Source organism: Taurulus bubalis, assembly GCF_910589615.1.
Source record: "Taurulus bubalis genome assembly, chromosome: 16".
NCBI lineage: Eukaryota > Metazoa > Chordata > Actinopteri > Perciformes > Cottidae > Taurulus > Taurulus bubalis.
This window is the reverse complement of record NC_136604.1, coordinates 16697270-16720094: the sequence shown is the minus strand read 5'-3', so window position 1 is coordinate 16720094 and position 22825 is coordinate 16697270. Positions and strand designations below refer to the sequence as shown.

At 46.4% G+C, this 22825-nt stretch overlaps 1 protein-coding gene across 1 annotated transcript in view; it reads left to right on the top strand.

Moving 5' to 3' along the window:
* arid1ab (AT-rich interactive domain 1Ab) overlaps nucleotides 1-22825 on the top strand; it is a gene marked incomplete at its 5' end in the record, with an annotated part of 50685 nt that overhangs the window by 23854 nt on the left and 4006 nt on the right. The window contains 14 exons of the mRNA XM_079232176.1: nucleotides 111-227; nucleotides 13912-14152; nucleotides 15671-15760; nucleotides 16699-16869; nucleotides 17347-17650; nucleotides 18249-18394; nucleotides 18491-18591; nucleotides 18689-18898; nucleotides 19018-19222; nucleotides 21110-21242; nucleotides 21842-22017; nucleotides 22103-22232; nucleotides 22410-22529; nucleotides 22682-22778. Of these exons, the coding sequence (XP_079088302.1) occupies nucleotides 111-227; nucleotides 13912-14152; nucleotides 15671-15760; nucleotides 16699-16869; nucleotides 17347-17650; nucleotides 18249-18394; nucleotides 18491-18591; nucleotides 18689-18898; nucleotides 19018-19222; nucleotides 21110-21242; nucleotides 21842-22017; nucleotides 22103-22232; nucleotides 22410-22529; nucleotides 22682-22778 (2241 nt within the window). The remainder of the gene's footprint in view (nucleotides 1-110; nucleotides 228-13911; nucleotides 14153-15670; nucleotides 15761-16698; nucleotides 16870-17346; nucleotides 17651-18248; nucleotides 18395-18490; nucleotides 18592-18688; nucleotides 18899-19017; nucleotides 19223-21109; nucleotides 21243-21841; nucleotides 22018-22102; nucleotides 22233-22409; nucleotides 22530-22681; nucleotides 22779-22825) is intronic.

Here is a 22825-nt window from a genome sequence, read left to right as displayed (position 1 = left end):
TCTGTGGTACTGCTGTACTTTGCAAAGAGCCAATGAGCAGTAAAGGCTCGGGATCTGTTTTTCATGTTTTGAAAGCCATTGTTTTCTCTACTTCTTGTCCCCGTAATCAGGAACTCTCCCAGGATTCCTTTAGCTCCCAGTCCAGCGCTCCTCCTTCCAACCAGCCCATGGCTTCCAACAAGAGCAGTCAAGAAGACAGCATGCAGGGCCGGCCATCCAGTCTGCCGGTGAGCCCTCCGTCTCTTCATCTATACTTCTGACTTGTAGCTCATTGTAGCTGGGTTTCATGGTCCACCGGCCTCCTTGGGCACCAACCACCGTCATGGGCTGCCTGGTTAATGTGTTTTTATGGTGTTCAGACAACGGCAAAGATCCCACTAATATGTTAAAACCATTCATTTCTGAGTTGTTTTTAATCTTGACCAGTTGGTAATGGGCTTCAAATTCAGCCATGGCCAGAAAAGACAATAATTGCAATAATAGCTTCTTTTTTTTTTTTTTTTTTTTTTTTGTTGAAGGTGAGCAACGGACTTAAAGCTGGGGTAGGCTGTTTTTTTTTCTTTTTTAATATAGAAATAAAAAAATAAATAATAATATAGTCCTCATCCACAGTTTTCCAATCTCTGTACTAATCCACTCCCATCACTACAATTTGTTGAAAGGTTATTATGATTTTCTTACCCAATGATGCTGCCACCCCCCAAAAGAAAACGTGGCAGATCTCAGCTTCAACTTGGATTCTGAATTTGTAGACCCTTTTATGTGTCAAGATTTTGACAACCAGCATGTTACCCCTCGAAACATCCGATGAAAGGTAGCACTGTTACCACCAGAACAGATTAATCTCATTCAGATGTTTTCTAGATCAGCACACAGGTTCAAATCATCGGTTGCTTTTTGTTAACTCTAAATAGTTTTTGTTATTTATTCACCCGTTTTGTGCCAAGAGAACAAAGAAATTATTTTTTTAAGTTACTGAACTCCTTCATTACATTATTTTCAAATGAAATCATACAAATGTATGAAACAGCCTTTATTAAAACCTCTGTATAAAATCTGCTTCAAATGCATTTTTATCTGCTATACAACTACTTACTCAATGAGCAGAATTTTTCGGCACTGCCCAGTCCAACACAACGCATTATTTTTGTGATAAGTTATTTAATAATGATAATTAATAAATATAAACAAGGGCTATCTTCCACCTCTTGTATTTTTCATACAGAATAAAACCTTATTGTGTTTCCATTGAGCACACACTAGAGAGGAACATGGACGGATCTTTTTACAAAACACAAATTGGCCTCTTTGGCCTACTTCTTAGTGAGATGCATGACAAAAAAAAAGAAAAAAGATGAGCATCAGTGCCTTGTTGCAGCTCGCTTACATCGTGCCAGATTCGCGTCCAGCCGGTGGCTTCTTCTTCAAATCAGCAGCTGAATATGCTTAATACTGATTTCAGAGTCCAACCGTGAATAAACATAAACACAACATTTAGCCAGCGCAAAAATGATGCGACACAACATCGGCCACTGCCATCAGTGAATGTCATCTCATTTGCCGATGGGCAGCTGCCAGTCATCAAGGCAAACATCAGCTGATAAATCTCTGCATGCCTAAAATACACAGTTCAAGTCTGATTCCTGGTGTCACAAAAACAAATAAAAAAAATAATTGCTCAAGCAGTTGATTTCTCAAAATTGTTGCCCAATAATGGCATCATCTGGCACCTGGATTTGTTCTGTAATGCAGCAAACATCACCCTGCAGCAGTAAGATTAACAGCAGTTAAACCTAAGAAAACATACTAAAAAAACATTGAAATGTCGGTTACAAATTTGGTTATTGCTGCTGTGCAATTGACTGACTACCAAACACTTGTATTCAGGTGCACCACCTTTTTACAGTAATGTGATGGCCATTTTATGTATTTGAATAGCTATAACTACAGTCTGTATTGCATGCTTTACTAGAGAACGGGGAATATTCAGTACTAGGCAGACTAGTGGATTGCCAGCTTTGTTTACTGTTTCTGTTGCCATGCCTGCTGAATCACTGACGTTATTCAGAGCATACGATTCCAACTAATCCTAAAATACTGTAAATACTTTGAAATCAATTGGCATATATGTTTTTGACCCAATATCTGTATATTATTCACTTAAATTTGGACCCCTTCTCTGCTGCCTCAGACTTCAGCTTACACACAACAAGCTGATGCCGAGAGTGAGTAAAGCTCGCTCAAGCAGTGCAGGTTTCTCCTGACTTGAAAAAAACATTTCTGCCAGGAAAGGGATTGTTGGAAGTGAAGTAAATCTGCTGTCTGATTGCCCTCTGGCTAAGATAAAGGTGAGAGAACCCCCTTCCCCTCCCCGACTCTCACCCCCCCCCATCCTCCCTGTTAAAGAGGTGTCTCGCTATAACACGTTGCAGTTTCCATGGCAGTGTTTATAGGTCAGACTTCGCAGCTAACCTCATTCTGGGCCTCAGGGAAGGAGAGTGAGAAATGAGATCATTAATGAGAGAGAATGAAAGTGAGAGAGCGGAGTCGGCGAGGAAGGGAGGGAGGTGGTGGTGGTGGGAGGGGTGGGGGGGGGAGTGCAAGCAAATAACTTCAAATAGTGTGAGTGATTGGTTGGAGTGGGAAATTCTGAGAGGGAGGGATGAGAGGCAGCGCTGTCTATGCCAGTAGGGGATGCCCTCAGGATGTGTTTCCCTCCTCATTTATTTATTTCTCTTATTTATTTATACATCTCTCTGCGGGCTCAGCCATTGGCCGAGCAGGCCAGGCCGGGGCTATTTTTATTTATTTCCCTCCGACTTCTCGGGGATTCCCTATTGGAGCCTCGTGATTGGCTGTGAGATTAATCTGGCTAAGGTAGAGATGAACCAATCTCCTTCTCCTTCCCTCAGCACCCCCGTGGAGTACACATAACACTGTGTTGAGATTAGTCCATGCTAGCTGCGAGTGTAACCCTGACAGCCGGTGTCAAAGCAGCTGAATTGACTCCTACAGGTGTTCCCGAGTAGATACGCATCAGTAGCATCTGTTGTGTCGGGGAATTAAGCTGTTTTGATAGCCCGACTTGCACCGCACAAAATGTAGGAGAAATGTTTCTGATAGACTGAGAAGTTGCTCTTTGCCAGTTGAGAAGAGGATCCGTGGCTGTGAAAGCTAAATTAAACCGTAATCCTGTGGCATATCTGTCGCCGTACTCTGAATTAGTAGCAGGGCTCGTTGTCAGAACCCATCACCCTTTGTCAAGTATCATAGACTTCAGCAGGGTAAAGACGCTACTGAGGCAACTCTCCATTCAATACCACGCGAGTCTGACTTTACTTCACTAAGCGTTGACACAAACAGACTTGGAGAGGGAAACGTAGTGTTAAACTCGTAAATCCCAAGTGTCTACATTTGTTAGGGTTGAAGTCTGTGTCTGCTCTGTGACGGATGTCGAACGCGCTCCACAAAACTTTTTTCATTTAGGTGCACCTGCACGCAACTTGGGTGCACCGGAAAAATAAATTCACCGGGCCTTTTGTTGCTGCAGTAAAGCATTTTAAGTGTCACATTTAGCAAAGAAGCATGTTTTCTAAATCACCTGACAGGATGTGCGAGACAGATCTACAGGTTTAATTAGACGGAGTAAAGGCATTTATTTCGTAAGCACCTGCAGCGATTTGTAGAGACGCGTTTGTTTTAATCTGCCTCCGTACATGTTTGAATCCTGATCCAACGGCGGCTGAGAGGTAGGCGCCATTCAGCTACTTTAGTAGCGTTCGCACAGAACCAGCCAGACATCACCTCATCCACAGCACAGATGGGTCTGTTTGAGCCAGGTGCTTAAAACCCAGCGTCTGTTAGGCCGCCGTTGAGGTGGGAATAAGGAGTACAGGAGGCTCAGCGCATGCTGGAAGGCGCAGGTAGGAAAGCAACAGTGAGCTTGAGAAAAGGGCTGTGGATAATAGGTGGAGGAGGAGGAAGAGGAGGAGGAGGAGGAGGAGAAGGAGGGAAACAGGCAGCCAGGCAGCCAGACAGCCAGAGTGGAACTAGCTGAGCAGGTTGAGCTGGTTCCTGGCTCCAGGACACAAATGCAGTTTAACTGCTGAGTATTTACCACGCTGTCGGTTCCCCAGGGCTGTTATGGTCTTCATAGAAACCTCTTTGCAACTTACAGTGAGTACAGCACAATAAACAAAAAAATTGGAAAGTACAAGTCTGTGGAGTCTTACAATAATAACTAACCACAATAATGTCATTTCTAGAAAAGGAAATGAATTAAGCACTAAGGGGACGGAGAGAGGGGAGACTTTTTTCTTTTTGTGTACTCTTCGCTTTCAAATGTGTCACATTATTGACTGAGTATTTAATGAATAACCATAGTTGCTGATTAAAGGGGCACTCCACCAATTTCACACATGAATGAATTTACTCTTCAGGAGGAGTTCAGATTCAGACAACTTTGTTTATTTCAAGAAGGGCAATTCATTTATCACCCAGTCCATGTACACGGCTTCAAAACTCACAGGCAAGAAATGTGTCGGAGGCAACGGATCAACACACGTGTGTCGGTAAATAGATGGGCGGCAGTGAATACAATGAATTATTTTGCTATAGTTTCACACACACTAAGTTTAAAAGAAGATTTTTTTTTTAAGGACATGACCTGGTGCTTTGTTCTAGGGGGAACATTGTATTTTTCTGTGGCTCTGGAGAAAAAATAACCCCGACGATGTCACATGGGTAATCTCCGTTTGGGCTCGAGATTTTAAATTTTTGGTACAAAGCCTGCGTTTCAAAACGGGAGGTGTGGCGTTTGTAACGCGAGTGTTGAGGAGGAAGGGAGGGATCTAGTGAAATAAACTAATGTTGCATTATGGGCAATGTAGGATCCTGTGTTGGTGGAGTTCAACACAGCTGATGCTTACATTTTCACCATTCATCTTGAAATCTGTCCCTCACAACGTTACGGAAGTACAATACCTAATCGCTTGAGTACCCCTTTAATGACCAAACCAGTTGATCACATTCAGTGTGGTTCTGCTCAATTGATGTAGTGAATCCAGTGTATTCTATTTTGGAGGAGAATTATATTACCCTATGGTATGAAAGCTCCTTGCGGCTTATACAACCGGCCTACCGCCTCTATTGTGGCTTCAGCAGAAGTAAAGCAGGCCAGAGTCTTTGCTGTCACTGACTGGCTTTCATACTCCCTGGAAGTGACACTTCCTCTCCATGTCAACCCCTGGGAATGGGAATAACTACCAGACCACCACCAACTTCCCTCCCACCTTTCCCCTTCTCTTTAAAAAAAAAGAGAAGAAAACTCTCCTTGTCCTTTTTCACGTCTTTTGTACACCCTTTTCTCCACTGTGGGACTAATCCCACTCAGAGCCGCCCACTGGTTGTGATGCTCCTCTTTCCTGATGTGTCTGAATGTGCTCCAGACCGACAGACAGAGAGAAAGGTCACATGTTGTTCACACACTCACGCCCGAGTTTGTTTTTCTGTCTTGCATCCTCATGTTCATCCCGCCTTTCTAAATACGGGGCTTTATCTTGAGGGGTTTTTATCTTTAAAGGAAAGGGCTAAGGGTTTATATTGTGTACTTCATTGTCACATATTTATATTCACCTTAAAACAATGTTGTAATGGAGTAAACTCAATACCTTTTTTTTAATTTGTATTTACTTTAAATGAACAACTTGTGTATAATATGTGGCCGATAAGAGGCTTCTATTCTGGGTATTTTTAATGATGAAAGGCATACAGCAATGCTTTTTCTATTGTATGCCTCATGTTTTCTTGATTTGACTGGAGGTCCTAGTTTTCTCACCTTTTTTAAATGTATCACTAGATCTTAAATGTATCACTAGATCTTTGCCTATCAGGACCCCACCCCTCGCATGAATCCAGTCTTATCCAGTGCGTTTGCAAAGCTAAGGGACCACCCACGTCACAACAACAGGCACCCCCAACAACCCCCCCCCCCCCCCCCCTTAATGACCTTTAATGTTATGTGCCAAGCCTCCTGATCTGGAACCGAGGGATCTTCCAGTCTTGGTGCTGATCAACTCTGAGTCCCCCCGCCCCCTCCGCCCTGCAATCCCCATTCCCCGCTCAGCCCAGCCCAGCTCTGCTCTCCTGCTGCAGCTAAGCTTGTTTTTGCGACATAGCTCTGGAGCAATCAGCCTGACAAGGCCGGCCCACTTTTTTTTTTCCTCTCCTACACAGCCCAACCCCCTCCGTGCCTTTCTCAATATTACACTCTGTTTTTTTTGCTGCATTTCTCTCCTTTTTTCTGTTTTTATAAATATATATATTTTTTCACACTGCCTCTTTCTCGTTCCTCTTTCTGCCTATATTCTCGTTTTCTCTTTCCATCGCCTGCGCCCTCCTCCTCCCCCTCCTCCTCCTCTTCCTCTTGCCTTCCTCGCTCTCTCTCCTCTCAGTAAATCAGCTTTCATAACGCTGTGCAGCGCAGCCTTGTTTTGCGAGCCTCTGACGCTGACGGTATTCAGAGTCCGGGGCCAGTTTCCTGTTGCTATTCTGGGGCCCTTGCTTCCTGTGTGTATATGTCTTATTCAGATTCCAGGGTGCCTCTCACTCGCTCTCACCCCCTCCCTCCCTCCCTCCTCCTAGCTTGTCTGTTTCTCTCCCCTGCTCCCGCTCTGTCTCACCCTTTTCTTTCCTCTATGTGATTTTTAATTAATGTACTTGAGAAAATTCAATCTGCTGACAAAGTGTGTTGTTTTGCATTTGCTTCAGTGAATTGTTTCTCAGCCTTCTAAAACCCAAGCACTGTTTTGCTCTTGTGAGCGCGCACACACACACACACACACACACACACACACACACACACACACACACACTCAGAGAGAGAACACTCTCCCTCTCCCTTTTGCTCTCTCCGCTCACTCACTCCACTCTCGCACACACACTCTCCCATGCCCCTCCCCTCTGCCTCCATTTCTGCTGGGCTGAGCTAGTTTTGCAGCACAAAGACTGTGGCTGACTGCAGCACTGTTTGTCCTCTGCTTTCTCCTGCTCTCGCTGGAACAAGCTGCTGAGCCTGGATGGATGAAACCAGCCCCACAATGAAATTAACTCACACTCTATGAAATAACCTCTACATTATTACCCTCACCCCCCTCTCCCCAGTTAATTCCCTGCTAGTTTCGGTTGCTTTGGTAGCGCCCCCTAGACGTGCTGTTTGTGTGTGTTTGTGACTTTAGGAGGGGAGGGGCGTCGCTGCTCTGGAAAGCAGGCAGACTGGCTGTAGGGGTCTGGAGACTCCCTCCCCACCTCTCTTCTCCAGCCCCCTCGCCCTCCGTATCCCCGCACCCCTCACCTCGGGCCGGGCAGCTGCCTGCCTCACTCGGGCATCTGTGCTCTGCCCTGGGACTCCCTGCTACTATTGTGATCTCTACAAAAGGCCCCCCACACACACACACACCATCTCCCCATTATTCACAGCAATCAGACTCCCCGCCCTCCTCCCCTCCATCACCTCCCTTCATCTACTGTGTGTTAGCTACACACAGACTGCTGCAGTGTTTGTGTGCCTTGCACACCCCCCTTTTTTTTGTTACCCCCAACAGAGAAGCTCAATTAGGCAAATGCGGAGCGTTTAAAAAAGAACTCCCTACGTATTGATTAAGATTCATAGTTGTCCTTTATTTTCTTTTTTTTGACTGTGAGTCTGCATCACAGAGGAATGTTAAAGCAGACCAGTATTGATCAGCGTCAAATGAATTGTGTTTTCCGTGCCTGGGCAATACGAGACTCTTTTTCAGAATTAGGCTGGTTCACTCTTTCATCTTGTACTTTTTCTTTTTTTGACTCTGTTATTATCCTTCCCACGTGGCTGCTGGTGATGAAGTAGCGGTGTAATGCTGATCTCCGGGGAGCTGGAGGGTAGCTCGTCGTCACAGACATCGTGTCTGTGGCGCTGATACTCCAGACGAGATATTTAACCCCAACAGGGCGCTCCCAGGCTCTAAGCCTGCTGGCTTGGTCGCTATCCATGTTTGCTGTTTTCCTGCATTGAAGGGAAATGAGATAACAGAACTCTAGAGATGTTAATTTCATCCACTGAGTAGTTTTTGAGCCATCTGCCCAACGGCTCGTGTTTACGTCATCGCGTGGATTGGTTCAGAGTTGATGGCGCACCTATAGGTTGCTCCTTCTGTGTATAGAGAGTTTCTCGTCAGCCCTGTGCTCTATGTGAAGCCTGTAATGGCTGCTGCTGCTGCTGTATGAGGTAGGGGCCTGCCTTGCTTCTCCTCCTTCCTCCAGTTCTTCCCTCATAGTGGGATGGGAGTGCCCCCTTATGGTTGAGCTCAGCCCTGCAAACCTCGTGCTGGGGCTGGAGCTGCCTCTCTCCAAGCCATCAGTGGACTTCCCAGAAGCTCCTCGTAGCTCGGCGCGGCCCCCGGGTGCAAGTAGGACCCTTTGGGCAGGTGGCTGAGGCGTCACCCACCTGTCCGTCTGTCTTGTGCAACGTTTTTCTGCTGTCGTCCCATGACACTGCAGCATGGAGCCATTACAGGTGTTTTCCGTAGACTAGAAGGCCTAAATAAAATTTTGCCTGCCTACTCGGGTGACGTGAAACCGTACGTCTCCTGTGCGTGGAGATTGAAGCGCTCTGACAGTGGTGGTCCGGGGATAATATGCTCCTCGGCTCAGTTAAGTCAAGTCGGCGTGTTCGGAGGCCGAGCTGGGAGAACGGGAACAGAACCCCCTTCAGAAACTGTGCGGAGGAAATATCACTTGATCTCAGGCTTTGAAGGGAAGAGATGGCTTTTCCCATGACCCTGCTCGGATATCAAAAGCCCACTTTTCCCCGAGTGAGTGGCGAATGTGCGGCGCTGCAGTGCCGTCAGTGTCAAGGCCGTCTGCATGTAAACATAAACATCAGGGGGCTCGAAAAAGACGGCGAAGAAGTTCAAGATTCTGCTGGTTTGTGTTTGTCCACTGCTCTGTGTTAGCGTGCGTGTGTGTGTGTGTGTGTGTGTGTGTGTGTGTGTCTCAGTTCTCCTCAGTGCATAGGGCCTGGAGGCTGAGTGTGTAATTAAAGCGGTGGTGGAGCAGAGGCAGTGGTGGCGGTGGGGGAAGGTGGGGGAAGGTGGGGGGGTTGAACACAGCTTTGGTGCGTCTGCGTTTCCTGTAACAATGACGGGCTGCTTCTTTTGTAGTAGCTGACTGCACCGTGACCCTGCCAGGCACGCAGGGAGGCCGAGAGAGAGAGAGGGAGACAGATAGACACACAGAGAGAGAGAGAGAGAGATGGCAGCAACAGGGGGGAGGGACTGTGTCTGCTCTAATGTGTCAACCACGTGGATCACAGTAACCATGGCAGCCCTTGAGATGTAGCCATTTCTTTCCCTTCATCGCCCCCCCTTCTTGCTCTCTCTTCCTCAGCTATCACCTCGCCACAGAGGATATGTGAGCGTGAGTGCAAGCCAGTCGGGAGTGAGCGAGCGAGCAAGCAAGGTTTTTTTCTTTCTTCTTCTTTTTCTTCTCTCCCTCGTCTGTATATTGTGTTTAGCATCTGGAGGCCTGGGAATAGGGAAAGCTGTGTGTGTGACTGAAGGATGAACTCTGCCCCTCCAATACACACACACACACGCACACACACCTCCTCTCCTTCCTTACCACCACCAGATCTAGTTACACTACTGGCCAGGGTCACACATTCCAGATACGTTTCATTATCTCAGGGCTGCTACGCAACCTCTCTTCTTCCACTTTCTGTTTCTCATAACCTTAAAAAAGAAAATTCGGCTGGCTTGGCAGACTAATGGCTCTGGTTGGGCTTGATTGATTCAGTGAAGTAATCTGCAAATGGAATACATTAGGACAGCGGAGAGCAGAGCAGATGACTCAGAGACGGCACAGGCTCACTCGGAGGAGCAGTGGAGAATATGGGAAACATGGCAATGGGGAAGACTTTTTGCCTTTTTTCACATTTCATAAACAATAATATAAGAATAATTGCATTAGAAGATATGCTTTTGAAAATTGTAGGATTTTTTTTTTATTGAATTCTTTCACACTGCACTTGTCTTCAACGCTCAAACATTGTGAACACGGTTCTGCAGTTCTCAGCTCTGAAGTTCCATGTTAGGCGGTGCTGGGAAAAACACAAAATGGCTGCCATAGAGAGGAGCTTGAAGCTCCACAGAAAGAACTGCATCTCTCTCCTTTTCTCCACAACACAGCTCTCATATCTTCCCCCCTTTTCTGCATGTAGAAAAGTGCTGTCTTCTTTTCATATTATCACGTTATCAACTGTAATTGGCACATATAATACTACTGTAGCCTTCCTGCAAGCTCACAACCCATCATACTCCAACTTAGCAAACCCACCGTCCCTCAACTCCTCCTCATGCTTGATCCATGTCCTCTTCTTCATCTGCCTTGTAATAATGAGCGTGTTGAATAGCAGAGCCACACAGCATCAGTATCACCAAACTCCCTCCCCCCCTCCTCCTTCCTCTCTTCTCCTCTCACTGTCCGGCTTGTGCAGTCAGCAGAACAGGCTGGTGCTGTGCAGTATTGAGCCGGGAAAAATCAATGACTGCAGAGTGGGAGTAGGTGTGTGTGTGTGTGTGTGTGTGTGTGTGTGTGTGTGTGTGTGTGTGTGTGTGTGTGTGTGTGTGTGTGTGTGTGTGTGTGTGTGTGTGTGTGTGTGTGTGTGTGTGTGTGTGTGTGTGTGTGTGTAATGCTTCTGCCTATGCAGGCCGAGAGACCAGAGCTGTCAGATATTTACAGAATGGTAAAGAGCTCGCCCTCTATGCTGCATGGCAGCTGTATGTGTGAATGTTTCTGTAGATTTATATTAGATTATGATTATTTAATTTTTTTGCAATTATGCATTAATGGTTTTTAATTTAATTTTGCCACAAAAAAACCCATTCAGGAATATTTTAGTTATTTGTTTGTTGAATGTTAAAACCACACACACGTATATAATATATATATATATTTTTTTAGATACCTGACAGGAAAACAAACTTGCTTTTTCTACAAACCAATTTTTTTCCTTTAACAAAATAAACAAGACATACATTAACACTTCATTATTTAAGCAGGCTCTTAAATGTACTGTCAACTGATTCAGAATCAATTATCCATCCAAATCCTTCATCGAGTACTCTGAGTGATGTAGGCTGTTGTGTTGATAGAAACGTAGATAGCCTGTTGATAGCAGTCCTCCCCAAAGACAGACACACAAAGTGTTTTCCTGAATAAAATTGCGGTCTACAATTGTGATTTCTCATCAAAGAATAAATACACAGGATTACATGTTTGAGGAAAGTTTTTATGCCAGTTTTTGATACTTTGATACATCAAAGCGCCCCACATAAAAAATTAAATTTGCTGAGGGCCGTGCACGAAGGAGTGAATTTATCTTTTTCGTCTCGAGAGCCGCCACTCCGATGCAGGGAATCGCACACTTTGAGATATTGCTGTTTTTTTTCTTCCCTTTTGACTTGGCACTGATCTGCTGTGCTCATGAATGCCTTCACCTTCAGTTTATCTTAAATTACTCGATAAACGTTGCCATGTTTGTGGACTTAGTGTAGCATACTCTAAGTTCTCTTCGGCCCCAGACGTCAAGCAAACATTGGCCAGACACTTAACCCCAAGTTGCTCCCGAAGCTGTGCCAGCAGTGTGTGTGAGTTGTGTGCATGAGAGTTAGTCCTGATGGGCCACGTTGCATCAGTGTGTGAATGATGACATGTAGTGTTGAAGCGCTTTGAGGGATCCGAAGACTATAAACGTCCATTTACCAATGGGATTAAAACGCCCCTAAAGGCAGCCTTGTTCATACTTCCCTTGTCTCGTCTGGTGAGCCAAGTGTGTAGGTCTTGTGCCGCCGTCCACAGTGACCTCCTGCCGAGGTGCGACTCCCGCGCATAACCCCCGGGAATTGACCCCCTAACCTTTTCGCCCTGTGGTCTGGGTCAGGGAGGGGTTTGTCGTGCGAGGCACGACTCTGTGCAGTGATCTCTGACGCTCTGAGTACGGCAGTGTCAGCTGAGGTGGTCATTGTAGCGGCGGGCCCAGCGCCTTCAGACTGAGCCCCGTGTCAGATGACCAGTCTTGTGATGTCTGAGCAGGGTGGTGTGGTGCTGGTTGGGAGGAGGAGGAGGAAGAGGAGGGGGTGTAGGTCATCTGACGATGCTTGCTGCTGGAAAAAGGATCCCGCCATGGTTGTTTAAGCAAGGAATGTCATGCTGTTTGATCTCTGCGCTCCACTCCAGAGCATTAAGAGTCCACCGCTCTGTGTCGCTCCCTCCGAGTGGCTCTCTGCCTTGTTCCGAACCGTTTTAACATCTGCGAAAATGAATTGGGTAGCGGCCAAACAAAACGCTCAAGTGTGTGATTCTTAAACGTAAAGCCCTCGCGGTGAGCTTCGCATAGATTTCCTATGCAGGTCAGAAAGGCCTTGGTTTGTGCAGTCACCAAAAACGGAGGAAAAGATTGGAGGGAGGGCAGAGGGAACTGGGTGGGGGTGGATTGAAAGCGGGTTGAGGGGTGGGGGGGGGGGATTCTGAATCAGCGTTCTCCTCCTGTCACTCCCTCTGGGGTTCCTCCATCAGGTCACGTCCCAAAAATAGCAACGGGCGCTGTTTCAAGTGCAAAACCGCCGGCTTCGGGGCTGCAGCCAGCCTGCGAGTGTGAGATTTCTATGGGAATAGTTGGCCACCTTCCAATGAGTGCTTTTCTTTTTTTTTCTTTTTTTTTTTTTTTTTTCTTCCCTTCTCCGATGTGACTGGCAGATGAGCTTGCATTTTTGAGCAAGCACATGGGCTCCACGTGAGTGGCCAGTGTGTAAACATTCACCTTCCCTCAAACATAATCATCGCCGGCTGCCTTCCTACCTTCTTTCCTGCCTGGCTGTCTTTGTGTCACAGCCAGCGCGGCTCCATAACAACACCACATGGCACTCGAGCCCGGTGCCCAGCACCAATTATTCCAACTGCCTCCCGAGATGACTTGCTTCAAATATTATCATTTTTCTCCCCACTTTTTCTTTGCAAGCAACACAAACACAGTTCCGCTTGCCAAGATGGATCATTATCAGCATTATGGGAGGGATGTAGAGTTTTTTTTAAAGTCATTGCACCTGCTGGCAGTCCTGTGGGAGAGATTAAAAGACGCAACCCGGGGAAGGTAAAGCTGGCTGTGACACATCACTGGCCATTTGGATTTCCACTCACTTAATTTGACTTCACTTGACTTTGACACGACTCTGAAATAGAAAGCTCTCAACCACTTGGTTCAAGTAGGCCTATGTGCAGGAAAAAAGCACAAATGCATCACTTTTTTTTTTCTTTAGCTTCAAGAGTCAAGCTGACTGACACACACGCCTCTCATATTGTGTGTCATTTTGGCTTTCCCACTCATTTTCCATCATATTCCTGGTTTCCTCAAAGCCAGAGATTTAGTTTGATAGTTTTTGTAACGGGATGGGGTTGGTTTCTAAGAATAAACGTTTCCAAGACAAACCCATAGCACACTTAGTTGCCATGAGTTGATTTGAAGTGAATGAATTGGTTGTTGAAAACAGATGATTAATAATCAAAGGAGAGTCGTTGGCTTCAGCTAATAGTAGCCATTTTATTTTTTATCTGTTTTAAATAAACAGGTTGGATGTTGGAACTTAAATTAAGATTGTCTGTATTTATTTTTTCTCTAAATTTGCATTTGTTTATCAGCCCAAATAAATGTATTTGGCTGAATTCAGCCCTTCATTTTCTTAAATGCATAGAAAATCAAATAATGCCATGTTTCTTTCTTTTAAAGTCCACTAATAGAAACTCAAAGTGTGTCAAAAGTTGAGACTTCATCGTCCTGTAAAAAGCCGTCACTAACCCGCAGCGTTGCTCTTGTTTCAGGATCTGTCGGGCTCGATCGACGACCTGCCCACCGGTGCAGAGGGGGCCCTGAGCCCCGGCGTCAGCACCTCAGGGGTCTCCAGCAGTCAGGGCGAGCAGAGCAATCCCGCCCAGTCGCCCTTCTCGCCGCACACGTCGCCCCACTTGCCAGGCATACGTGGGCCCTCGCCATCACCCGTGGGTTCCCCCGCCAGCGTCACCCCCTCCCGCACCGGCCCTCTGTCCCCTGCTGCTGTGCCAGGTAAAGATGAAACTAAAAGCACTCGCTGAAGTACAAGGTCCGAGTGAACTGGTCTTTTTGAATGCAATATCACTAACATTATTATATTCATGCCGAACCAAAAAGTATTGCAAGCACGAACGCGTTTCATGTATTACATGTGTTTTACCATTCTATAAACAAGTGAAACGTAACTGCCAAAAAAACATCATCAACATGACCCAGAACATAGAAAAGGGGGTCTGAAAGCAGAACTTTATTTGGTTTTGCAAAATGACCAGGACTTGTTGTTAAAGAACAGATGTAGAGTATTAACAAGAATGTACCAAAAGTAAGCAACAGGCAGAATGACATAATGGAAAACAATACTATTGGCTCACCTAGTAAACGGGGCTACACATGAAATCATACCTGCAAAAATATTTGCGAGCCAGTTGAGACTAAAATGTAGTTTGAAAAACAAAAACCTAACAAAGATCTCTTATCTGCTCACCTTGCACCTCTCTTCCCATTTCTCTGACACACGCACATATGTGGGCTATATTGTGTTCAGTGGGTTGATTAATGCATATTGTTACATGTTGGGCGGATCGGCTCTCACAATGAGACGGGTGGGTGCGACTGGACCGTGCTCATCAGTGATGACTTCATCACTGATGAGCACGGTCGGGAGGACTCAGAGTAGAAAAGCTCCATTCTTCATCATTCACCCTGTATTTTTCATCAGATAATGAGGAGAGGAAGTCTGATGTGAAATCAGTTGGACTACAACGACCGTCGTAAAGTCTTGCTTTTGGTTAGAGTAGATTGAGTAGTCTTGCTTTTGGTTTGAGTAGATTGCCTGAAATGTTCAATATAGTCTGAGGACAAAAAAAAGGACATTTGACAAAAGACTTAAAAGACTGAGACTGAATTATGAAAGAGCTGAAAAAGTTCTGAGTAAAAACATGTATTTCAAATCTTACTATTTTTCTTCCGCTAAAACTGGACCTTTTTGAGTCGTCGACTGAAACTATGGGGGGATGAAAATGACTAACTAAAAACTAATAAGCATTTTCATCAAAAGAGTAAGACAAAATCTGAAATTGCTGCCAAAATGAACACCGCTTACCAGGAAAAAAACGTTTTTCATATAGTGAGTTGCTGTGAAACATCCAGTGAACGAACAGCTGACAGATTTAGAGATTTAATTCAACACTTGCTCACTCACAAATACAACGAATCCCATTTGTAATTCATGAAGTGACTTGCCAGATGGGAACATTTTCTCCTAACATGATGCTAGTAAACCATCCAGACGGCACAGAAACAGAAGTTACGATGCCACCAACAACTCATGGTGGAGAGCAATTTAACAGGCAGCCAACAGGACACTGTCATTGTCTTTCTTAGTTTTTTTTCCGTATTTTATGGCTTTATGGTCCTTTGATGGCCAATATTGTGAAGTTTAAGACTGATGATAACTAAGGCAATCGGATTTCTGAAGTCCTTTTTTCCCTCCGAGTTGCTGAGCCCCTTTGTGTTGTTGCTGTCCTGCAGGTAATCAGATGCCTCCGCGGCCGCCCAGCGTCCAGTCAGACACCATCATGCACTCTTCCATGAACCAGTCCGCCATGGGCCAGGAAAGGGGTGAGTGTTGTGACGTGGTTCACGTGGTTTTTGAATTAAAGGCCGGCTCAAATTCGACCGTATGAGGAGCCTTTTTAAAAATAGCAGCCAACCACTCCTCCTCTGCTCATAGCCCAAAAAATAATGTGCAAGAATGTGTGCCCAGCAGCATGTAGGTGTGTCTGTTTGCATTTGTATGCATTCTTCCCTCCTGTAAACACTCCCTCTGGCTGTATCTTTTAAATAAGAATGTGCCTATAGTCTACTTGCCAGGTCAAATGAGGGTTACTGGAGGCAGACACACTGTACCTCTGTGTGTTTGTGACCAAGCGGGGAGCTAGATTCTTCACACAGATACACGATGTGTTACGGTACCATATAAAGTTTTTTTTTTTTTTTTTAAGTGAAAATTCAGCACTTTTTGTTGATGGTAAATATTTACGGACCTAGAAAGCTGATTTCTCCCCCTATTGCTATGCTAGCACTGCCTGAATGTACCAGAATGACGCAGCTCATTTTCCTCATATCTTTATTTTTCATATAAAGTATATTTCAACCCAAGGCTGAAACGCCTCACTGAAACAATCGTCCCTGTGATCAATGATCATGCTCCAGCTGTTGAGCAATATGATATGATATGCTTTGACTTCTCTGTTTTAGCCATTTTGAGGCTTTGGCTGAAATAATTTGTAGTTTTTCCTTTCCTCCACTTACATCACGGTCGTGTCAAATGACGCCGCTGGATGCAGGAAGAACAACCGATCTTGCAAGCCACAAAATTCAGCTTTCCGTGTCAAAGTAACACGCAACGGAGAATTTGTTGCTTCAGTCGGCTACATTTACCTTTAACACTGAATACACACCCACATACAGAGCGCAGCATTTTCCCTTTTAAGTGAGGTGTCGTGCAAATTATGGATTGTGTATCTGATGATGCTCTCTGCCAATCCTCCCCCCAGTGTACATGCGTAACCCTCAGATGCCTCCCTACGGGTCCCCTGGTCAACCTGGCTCCGCCTTATCTCCACGCCAGTCCTCGGGAGGCCAGATGCATGCTGGAATGGGGCCGTATCCTCAGAACAACTCAATGGGGAACTACGGGCCTCAGGGGGCGCAGTATGGTCCACAAGGTGAGGCCTCAGGGTAGAAGTGTTGGCAGGGGTTGCTTTAACGGGCCCTCTTCACTGTTTTTGTTTTTTTTAAATTCTAAAAATATTATGAATGAGTTTACAGTTGTCGTCCTGCGGCCATCCGAGTTTCGTAGATAGTCTAGATAAAAAAAAAGGCTTTGAAGTGTCCTCTCACTTCATATACTTATGAAATTCTATCACTTTACTTTGAAGTCTCGATGGCTTCTGTGGGCTTTGAAGAAGTTCTTCTATGAGTCATAGCAGCGATCAGCGAGGGCCAGAAAAAGTCTGCTTCATCAGGCTGCTTGTCAGAACAGGCAGCGCCGAGGTAAATTTAGAGCTGGCCTGCTGAAACTCTTTATCTTGTCAGAGTGATGAGTCCTCACACAGTTTTTAAAACACAGTAGGCTGGCATGGATTGATGATGGTGAGAACCAGGCTAAAATCTGCATTCCTGTCTATTTGTGACCCTTCCAGGTTACCCCAGGCAGCCCGGCTACACAGGGATGCCCAATGCCAACTACCCCACCGGCCCCGGCATGAGTGGCTCCATGAACCCCATGCCTGGTCAGGCAAGCGGGGCTCCGTATGGCAACATCCCGCCTGGCAGAATAGGCCCGGCGCAGATGGGTGCTCGGCCCTTCGGTCCTGCAATGGCCTCAAACATGGCCGGCATGCCTCCTCAGGTGGCGTCCGGGATGTGTCCCCCTCCGGCCATGAACAGGAAGGACGGCGGCCCCTCCATGCACCACGGGGGGCCCACAAACTCTGTACACAACAGGTGGGTGCTTCCAGCTACTGGCTGTATTAGTGTCTCAGCGAAACACGAAGGAGCAGTTAAATGTCAAGGGTTGGACTGCATTGCATTAAGACTCTCCAGCCTGAAGAGGCTTTTCTTTTTTTTCTTTTTGCGGAATTTTTTTTTGCTGAATCTGAGTGTGTCCCTTCTTGTATGTGACCAAGAAAAATGATTGGCTCTTCCCACGTGCAAGCCGGTCTACTGCGTGTTGTGGTGCCCGAGTGTGCCGCAGAGTTGATGGCAGTGGACCAAACACTTATCTATGAGAGAAATAGGAGGAGGAAAAAAAGTGGATAGAGTGAGAAAGCATTCTCTGAGCTCAGTGAATCACATCTTTCCCCTGCAAAGATGCCAGCTCAGCCTACATAGAGACACTCGTGGGCTCGGCAATTGCTGGTGTCATATGACGTAAATTGATGTTTCCTACAGAATAAGCTAAATGCAGCAAACACAAGATAAGGGAAATGCATAGATTTGTTGCAGGATCACAGAAAGGATGATGTTTCTTCGAGTTCCTTTGGGTCAGCTGATTGTGTCTTTTTTCACAAGTATTCCTACTTAACAAGCATTTCTTCTCTAGGCCTCCTGGCTACCCTAACATGTCCCAAGGCATGATGGGAACAGGCTCTCCATACGGCCCTGGCATGAACAGCATGCACGGTATGATGAACCAGGGAGGGCCCGGGCCTTACCCAATGGGAGCAAATATAGCCAACAACACTCCTGGTGAGTAACATCTACACTGAGCAGTGGTGGAGTGGTATACTGTGCCCATGGTAGGCTGGTAAAGACTGGTAATCATTTGGTTTTCGGTCTTATTAGGAATGGCTCCAACGCCGGAGTTTGGCGTGGAAAAAATGAACCCTACGCAGAAGATAAACAACAAAGGGGAGGGGACTCTCAAGCCTGAAACAACAAAAAAGGTAGAGTTCTAAATCCATGCAATGACATTTTTGACGCTCATCAGAGCTTCTTTTATTTTTCCAATCTCACGATATTCTCCCGTCATCTGTCCTGTAGAAGTCGAGCTCTTCCACCATCACTAACGAGAAGATCACTCGTCTGTATGAGCTTGGTCCGGAGCCAGAGAGGAAGATGTGGGTGGATCGATTCCTGGCCTTCGCTGAGGAGAAGGCCATGGGCATGAACAACCTGCCCGCAGTCGGACGCAAGCCTCTCGATCTCTTCAGGCTCTACGTGTCTGTCAAAGAGATCGGCGGCCTCACCCAGGTATGCCTGGATATCGCCTGAATTTGTTGGGGATCTCGCAGATTACGACAGACGGCATCGTGATCCCTATAAGGCTGTTGGTGTGCAGCTTTCTGAGCTTGCCTCTTATCGCCCACCAGGTGAACAAGAACAAGAAATGGAGGGAGCTGGCCACCAACCTGAACGTGGGCACGTCGAGCAGCGCAGCCAGTTCACTTAAGAAACAGTACATCCAGTGTTTGTACGCCTTCGAGTGCAAGATTGAGCGCGGCGAGGACCCGCCCGCAGACTTCTTCAACACGGACACCAAAAAGAACCAGCCGAAGGTCCAGCCTCCCAGCCCAGGTGAGCACATGCCATCCTCCTACACCCCCCACCCCCGCCCCCCCTCTGAGTTTAATCATGAAATGGATAACAGCGTCTTTAATTTTGGCCTCTCTCCCTTGGCTGCAGTGTGGTTTCCATGCAATTCATCACATCCTCATTGCTCTCTTTGCCTCGCATCATCTGTCCTATAAAGTAGTGTATTTTATTGTATCCTATTAATTGCAGTGTTAAAAGCCGATCTCATACCGTCGTTTGTCATCTCCTGTACGGGGCTGTCGTCCTCCATAAATCAATGCCAATTTTGGCGCATATTGGAGGAGTTGTAATATCGGTGTAGCTGTAAGTCACAGAAGTGCGCCGCATCCTCTGGACAGTTCCACGAACACGTCTCTCGGGGGAAGACTCAGTGGCATTTGCACAGGACACGACCAAAGACTTGTCCTTTCAGACTGACCCCGTTGTCTTTTTGTTGTTATTCCACCAGCATGCCAAATCTTTCAATGAGCTCTGAATGGTGGGTAAAAGTCAGTGTGTGTATACTGGCAGTCAGTCAGAGGTTAAGGAGGAGTGGGGGGGGGGGGGGGGGGGGGGGGGGGGGGGGGGTCACGTGACAAAGTGTCGCCTGGAAGCCGTTTGTTTTGGAGGGAATCCGTTTTTAGCTGCCAGGAGCAACCACACCAGGAGCGACCACGTGCTGCTTCAGTCTGGCCGAGACCCATGCTGTCAGACACGGGGCACTGAGTCAGCGCCGGGGTGTTGTTACAGGAGACATCAGGGTGCTTGTCAGCTGGCATCAGCCCTCTAGTTAGTTCGAAGGAAGAGCCGAGGAAGCGGCGGCGAGGGGCGGGAGGTGATTTGGCGATAGCGGTGCCCTGTCAGTGGCGTGTCCTTGCTGCCTGTTGCACCGGCCCAGGGCTACAGAGGCAAGGCAACGCTCCCTGGAGATTAGTACTGAGCCAGAAATGATGAATGGGGTGAAGAGGCTTGAATGTGTGCGTATGTGTGTGCGTAAAAGTAATGCGACTCTCTCTCTCTCTCTCTCTGACTACCATGCTATTTTTTCCCTCCTCATGAGATCCTCCCCCTCCCCTTTCCTCCCTTCATCTTTAGTAGAGGGAAATCCCTGCCCAGAGGGAGGAGGGGGAGGGGTAGCCGGTTAGTGTGTGTGTGTGTGTGTGTGTGTGTGTGTGTGAGAGCTAGAGAGGCGAGAGGGTGATGTGCGAAAATGTGAATAAATGTGACCTGCCAGTGACCTCGGTGTGTTTTGTGTGTGTGTCAGTTTAATGAATGGGAACCTGTGAGTCATCAGACTGGCGTGCTAATGGTGAGAAGTCCTGAGCTGAAGTTAAGGATGAGCACTGCTATGTCACACACGGACACAATGCAAACAATCACTCACTCTCATGCACACTTGCACTACTTGCTGTCTCCTGTCTCTACAGGTCAGGGAGTAATCTGTCAGAGTCAGAGGGTTTAGATCATTGTTTCCTAGAGTCTCTGAGCCCGGTGGTGGTTGAGGAGAAGGGTGATGGAAGCGGTGATGCGTGGGGTGTGGGGGTGCTGTGATGAGCTGGAAAATTCAACATTTTCACTGGCTGTGCACTCAAAAGCCAGTCAGCTTGACACAAACTGTTTTCCTCTGTGCAGCGCTTAGGAATTTCTTAATGGGATTTAGGATTGCCAAAAGCAGCATGTGTTCCTGAAAGCCCCCAGCAGTGCTCAGCCTATCCACAACACTATCCCGCCTCACTATCAGCTATCAACTCTTGCTTTTATTCCTGCAGTAAAGGGAAGAGGAGGCATGCTCTTTGAATTCTCTAGAATCTTTTCAACCCAGAGGACTTTTGTCGTTGACAAGCACTCAGTCTGCGTGTGTGTGTGTGTGTGTATATCGTTGTTTTACAGCTGGTTCTGGATCCCTGCAAGGACCCCAGACTCCTCAGTCCACCAGTAGTTCGATGGCAGAAGGTGGAGACCTGAAACCCCCAACTCCAGCCTCCACCCCGCACACTCAAATGCCTCCAATGCCTGGCGTCAGGTACGAGTTAGAAGCAACGATATCAAGTTTTCTATGATGTCAGCAATATCAGGAATCATCACAATAAAATGAAAGTGATCCCTGTGGCGGAATTGAATCATTGCAGCAGAAAATGGGAGTACAACAAACAGGAAAAAGTTATGTAATGTGAGGTCATGTAAAGATAAACACACAACCAACCAGCCTGTGGGGTAAAAACATGTTTTGTTTGAATTCTGTATTTGGGGTTTGGAAAATTACTGCAGTAAAACATGTGAACACTATACAATTGTAAATATTTTAATATGAATATCCTCTAAAAAACAGTATAATAAATAGAGTAGATTTTCCCTATGCAGTTTTGAATGTTTTGAAATCAATGGATGTGTTTGGTTATAAAAAAATATCTGATGTACATATTGCAACACAGTTTAGTTGGTTATAGACTCCTAGCATCTTGTAATTTTTTGTTGCAATACTTCATCTTAAAATTGTTAATAGGTTCAAGAATCCCAAACTTTAAAAACAAGAAATTATCAAGAATGTTGAATAACGTGTACAAAGCAAAAAAAAGTAAAGAAAATCGATATTTCAATAACACGCCTCCTTGCCTCATATAGGAGTAGCGTTAATCTGCAGGACCCCTTTGCGGATGGCGGAGACCCAGTGTTTTCCAGAAGGAACGCATTGACTCCCAATTCACAGGGCTTCCAGCCTGGGATGGGTGGGCCGGAGATGATCGCTCGAATGGGTCCCTACGAGTCCAACAAGGACCCCTTCGGTGGCATGAGGAAAGGTGAGCGACCGCCAAACCGACGAATCAGTTGCTGTAGGAGATCTGTCGGTTTTAAAACTAACAACCGTCTTTCTCTTTTCATAAGCTGGAGAGCAGTTCATGCAACCAGGTCCCAACAGTGGGATGGCAGAACAGTATAACCGAGGCCCACCAGGCCCTATGGGCAACATGCAGATGGGCCAGAGGCAACCTTACCCTTACGGATACGACAGAAGGTAAACGAACTGCATCATTCTCCCGGTGTTCTGAACAATTTTTAATCGTATGAATCTGGAAAACATGTGCGGGTTCCAAAGAGCTTGACAAGATTGAGGGATCAGGCCTGTGCTTTTTCAATGTCTTTTTGTATGCAAGTCAAATTAACTGATGAGTGTTGTTTGTTGTGTTCACAGACCGGAGCCGGGCATGGGCCCTGACGGCAGTATGGGACCAGGAGCGCCTCAGCCCAACATGATGCCTGCTGGTGCCGACACGGGGATGTACTCGCCCAGCCGCCCTCCACCACAGCAACGGTCAGTACCCATGCAGTGCTAAGATTGGTCTGTACTGAAGGAGACATTTGGTCCACTGAAGGATTCCCAGTGTTCCAACTGTCGGTGGACTTACTGTGTGAAGAAGAAGAAATGGGAATTGTAATGGTGTGAACTTTTGTTATTGTTTTCAGGCATGAATCCTATACCAATCAGTACCCTGGCCAAGGAGCTCCCCCTGGTGGCCCATACCCAAATCAACAGCCAGGAATGTATCCACAGCAGCAACCGGTAAGAACATTTTGTTCGGCAATTGCAGTGGTCTTATTGCAACTTTA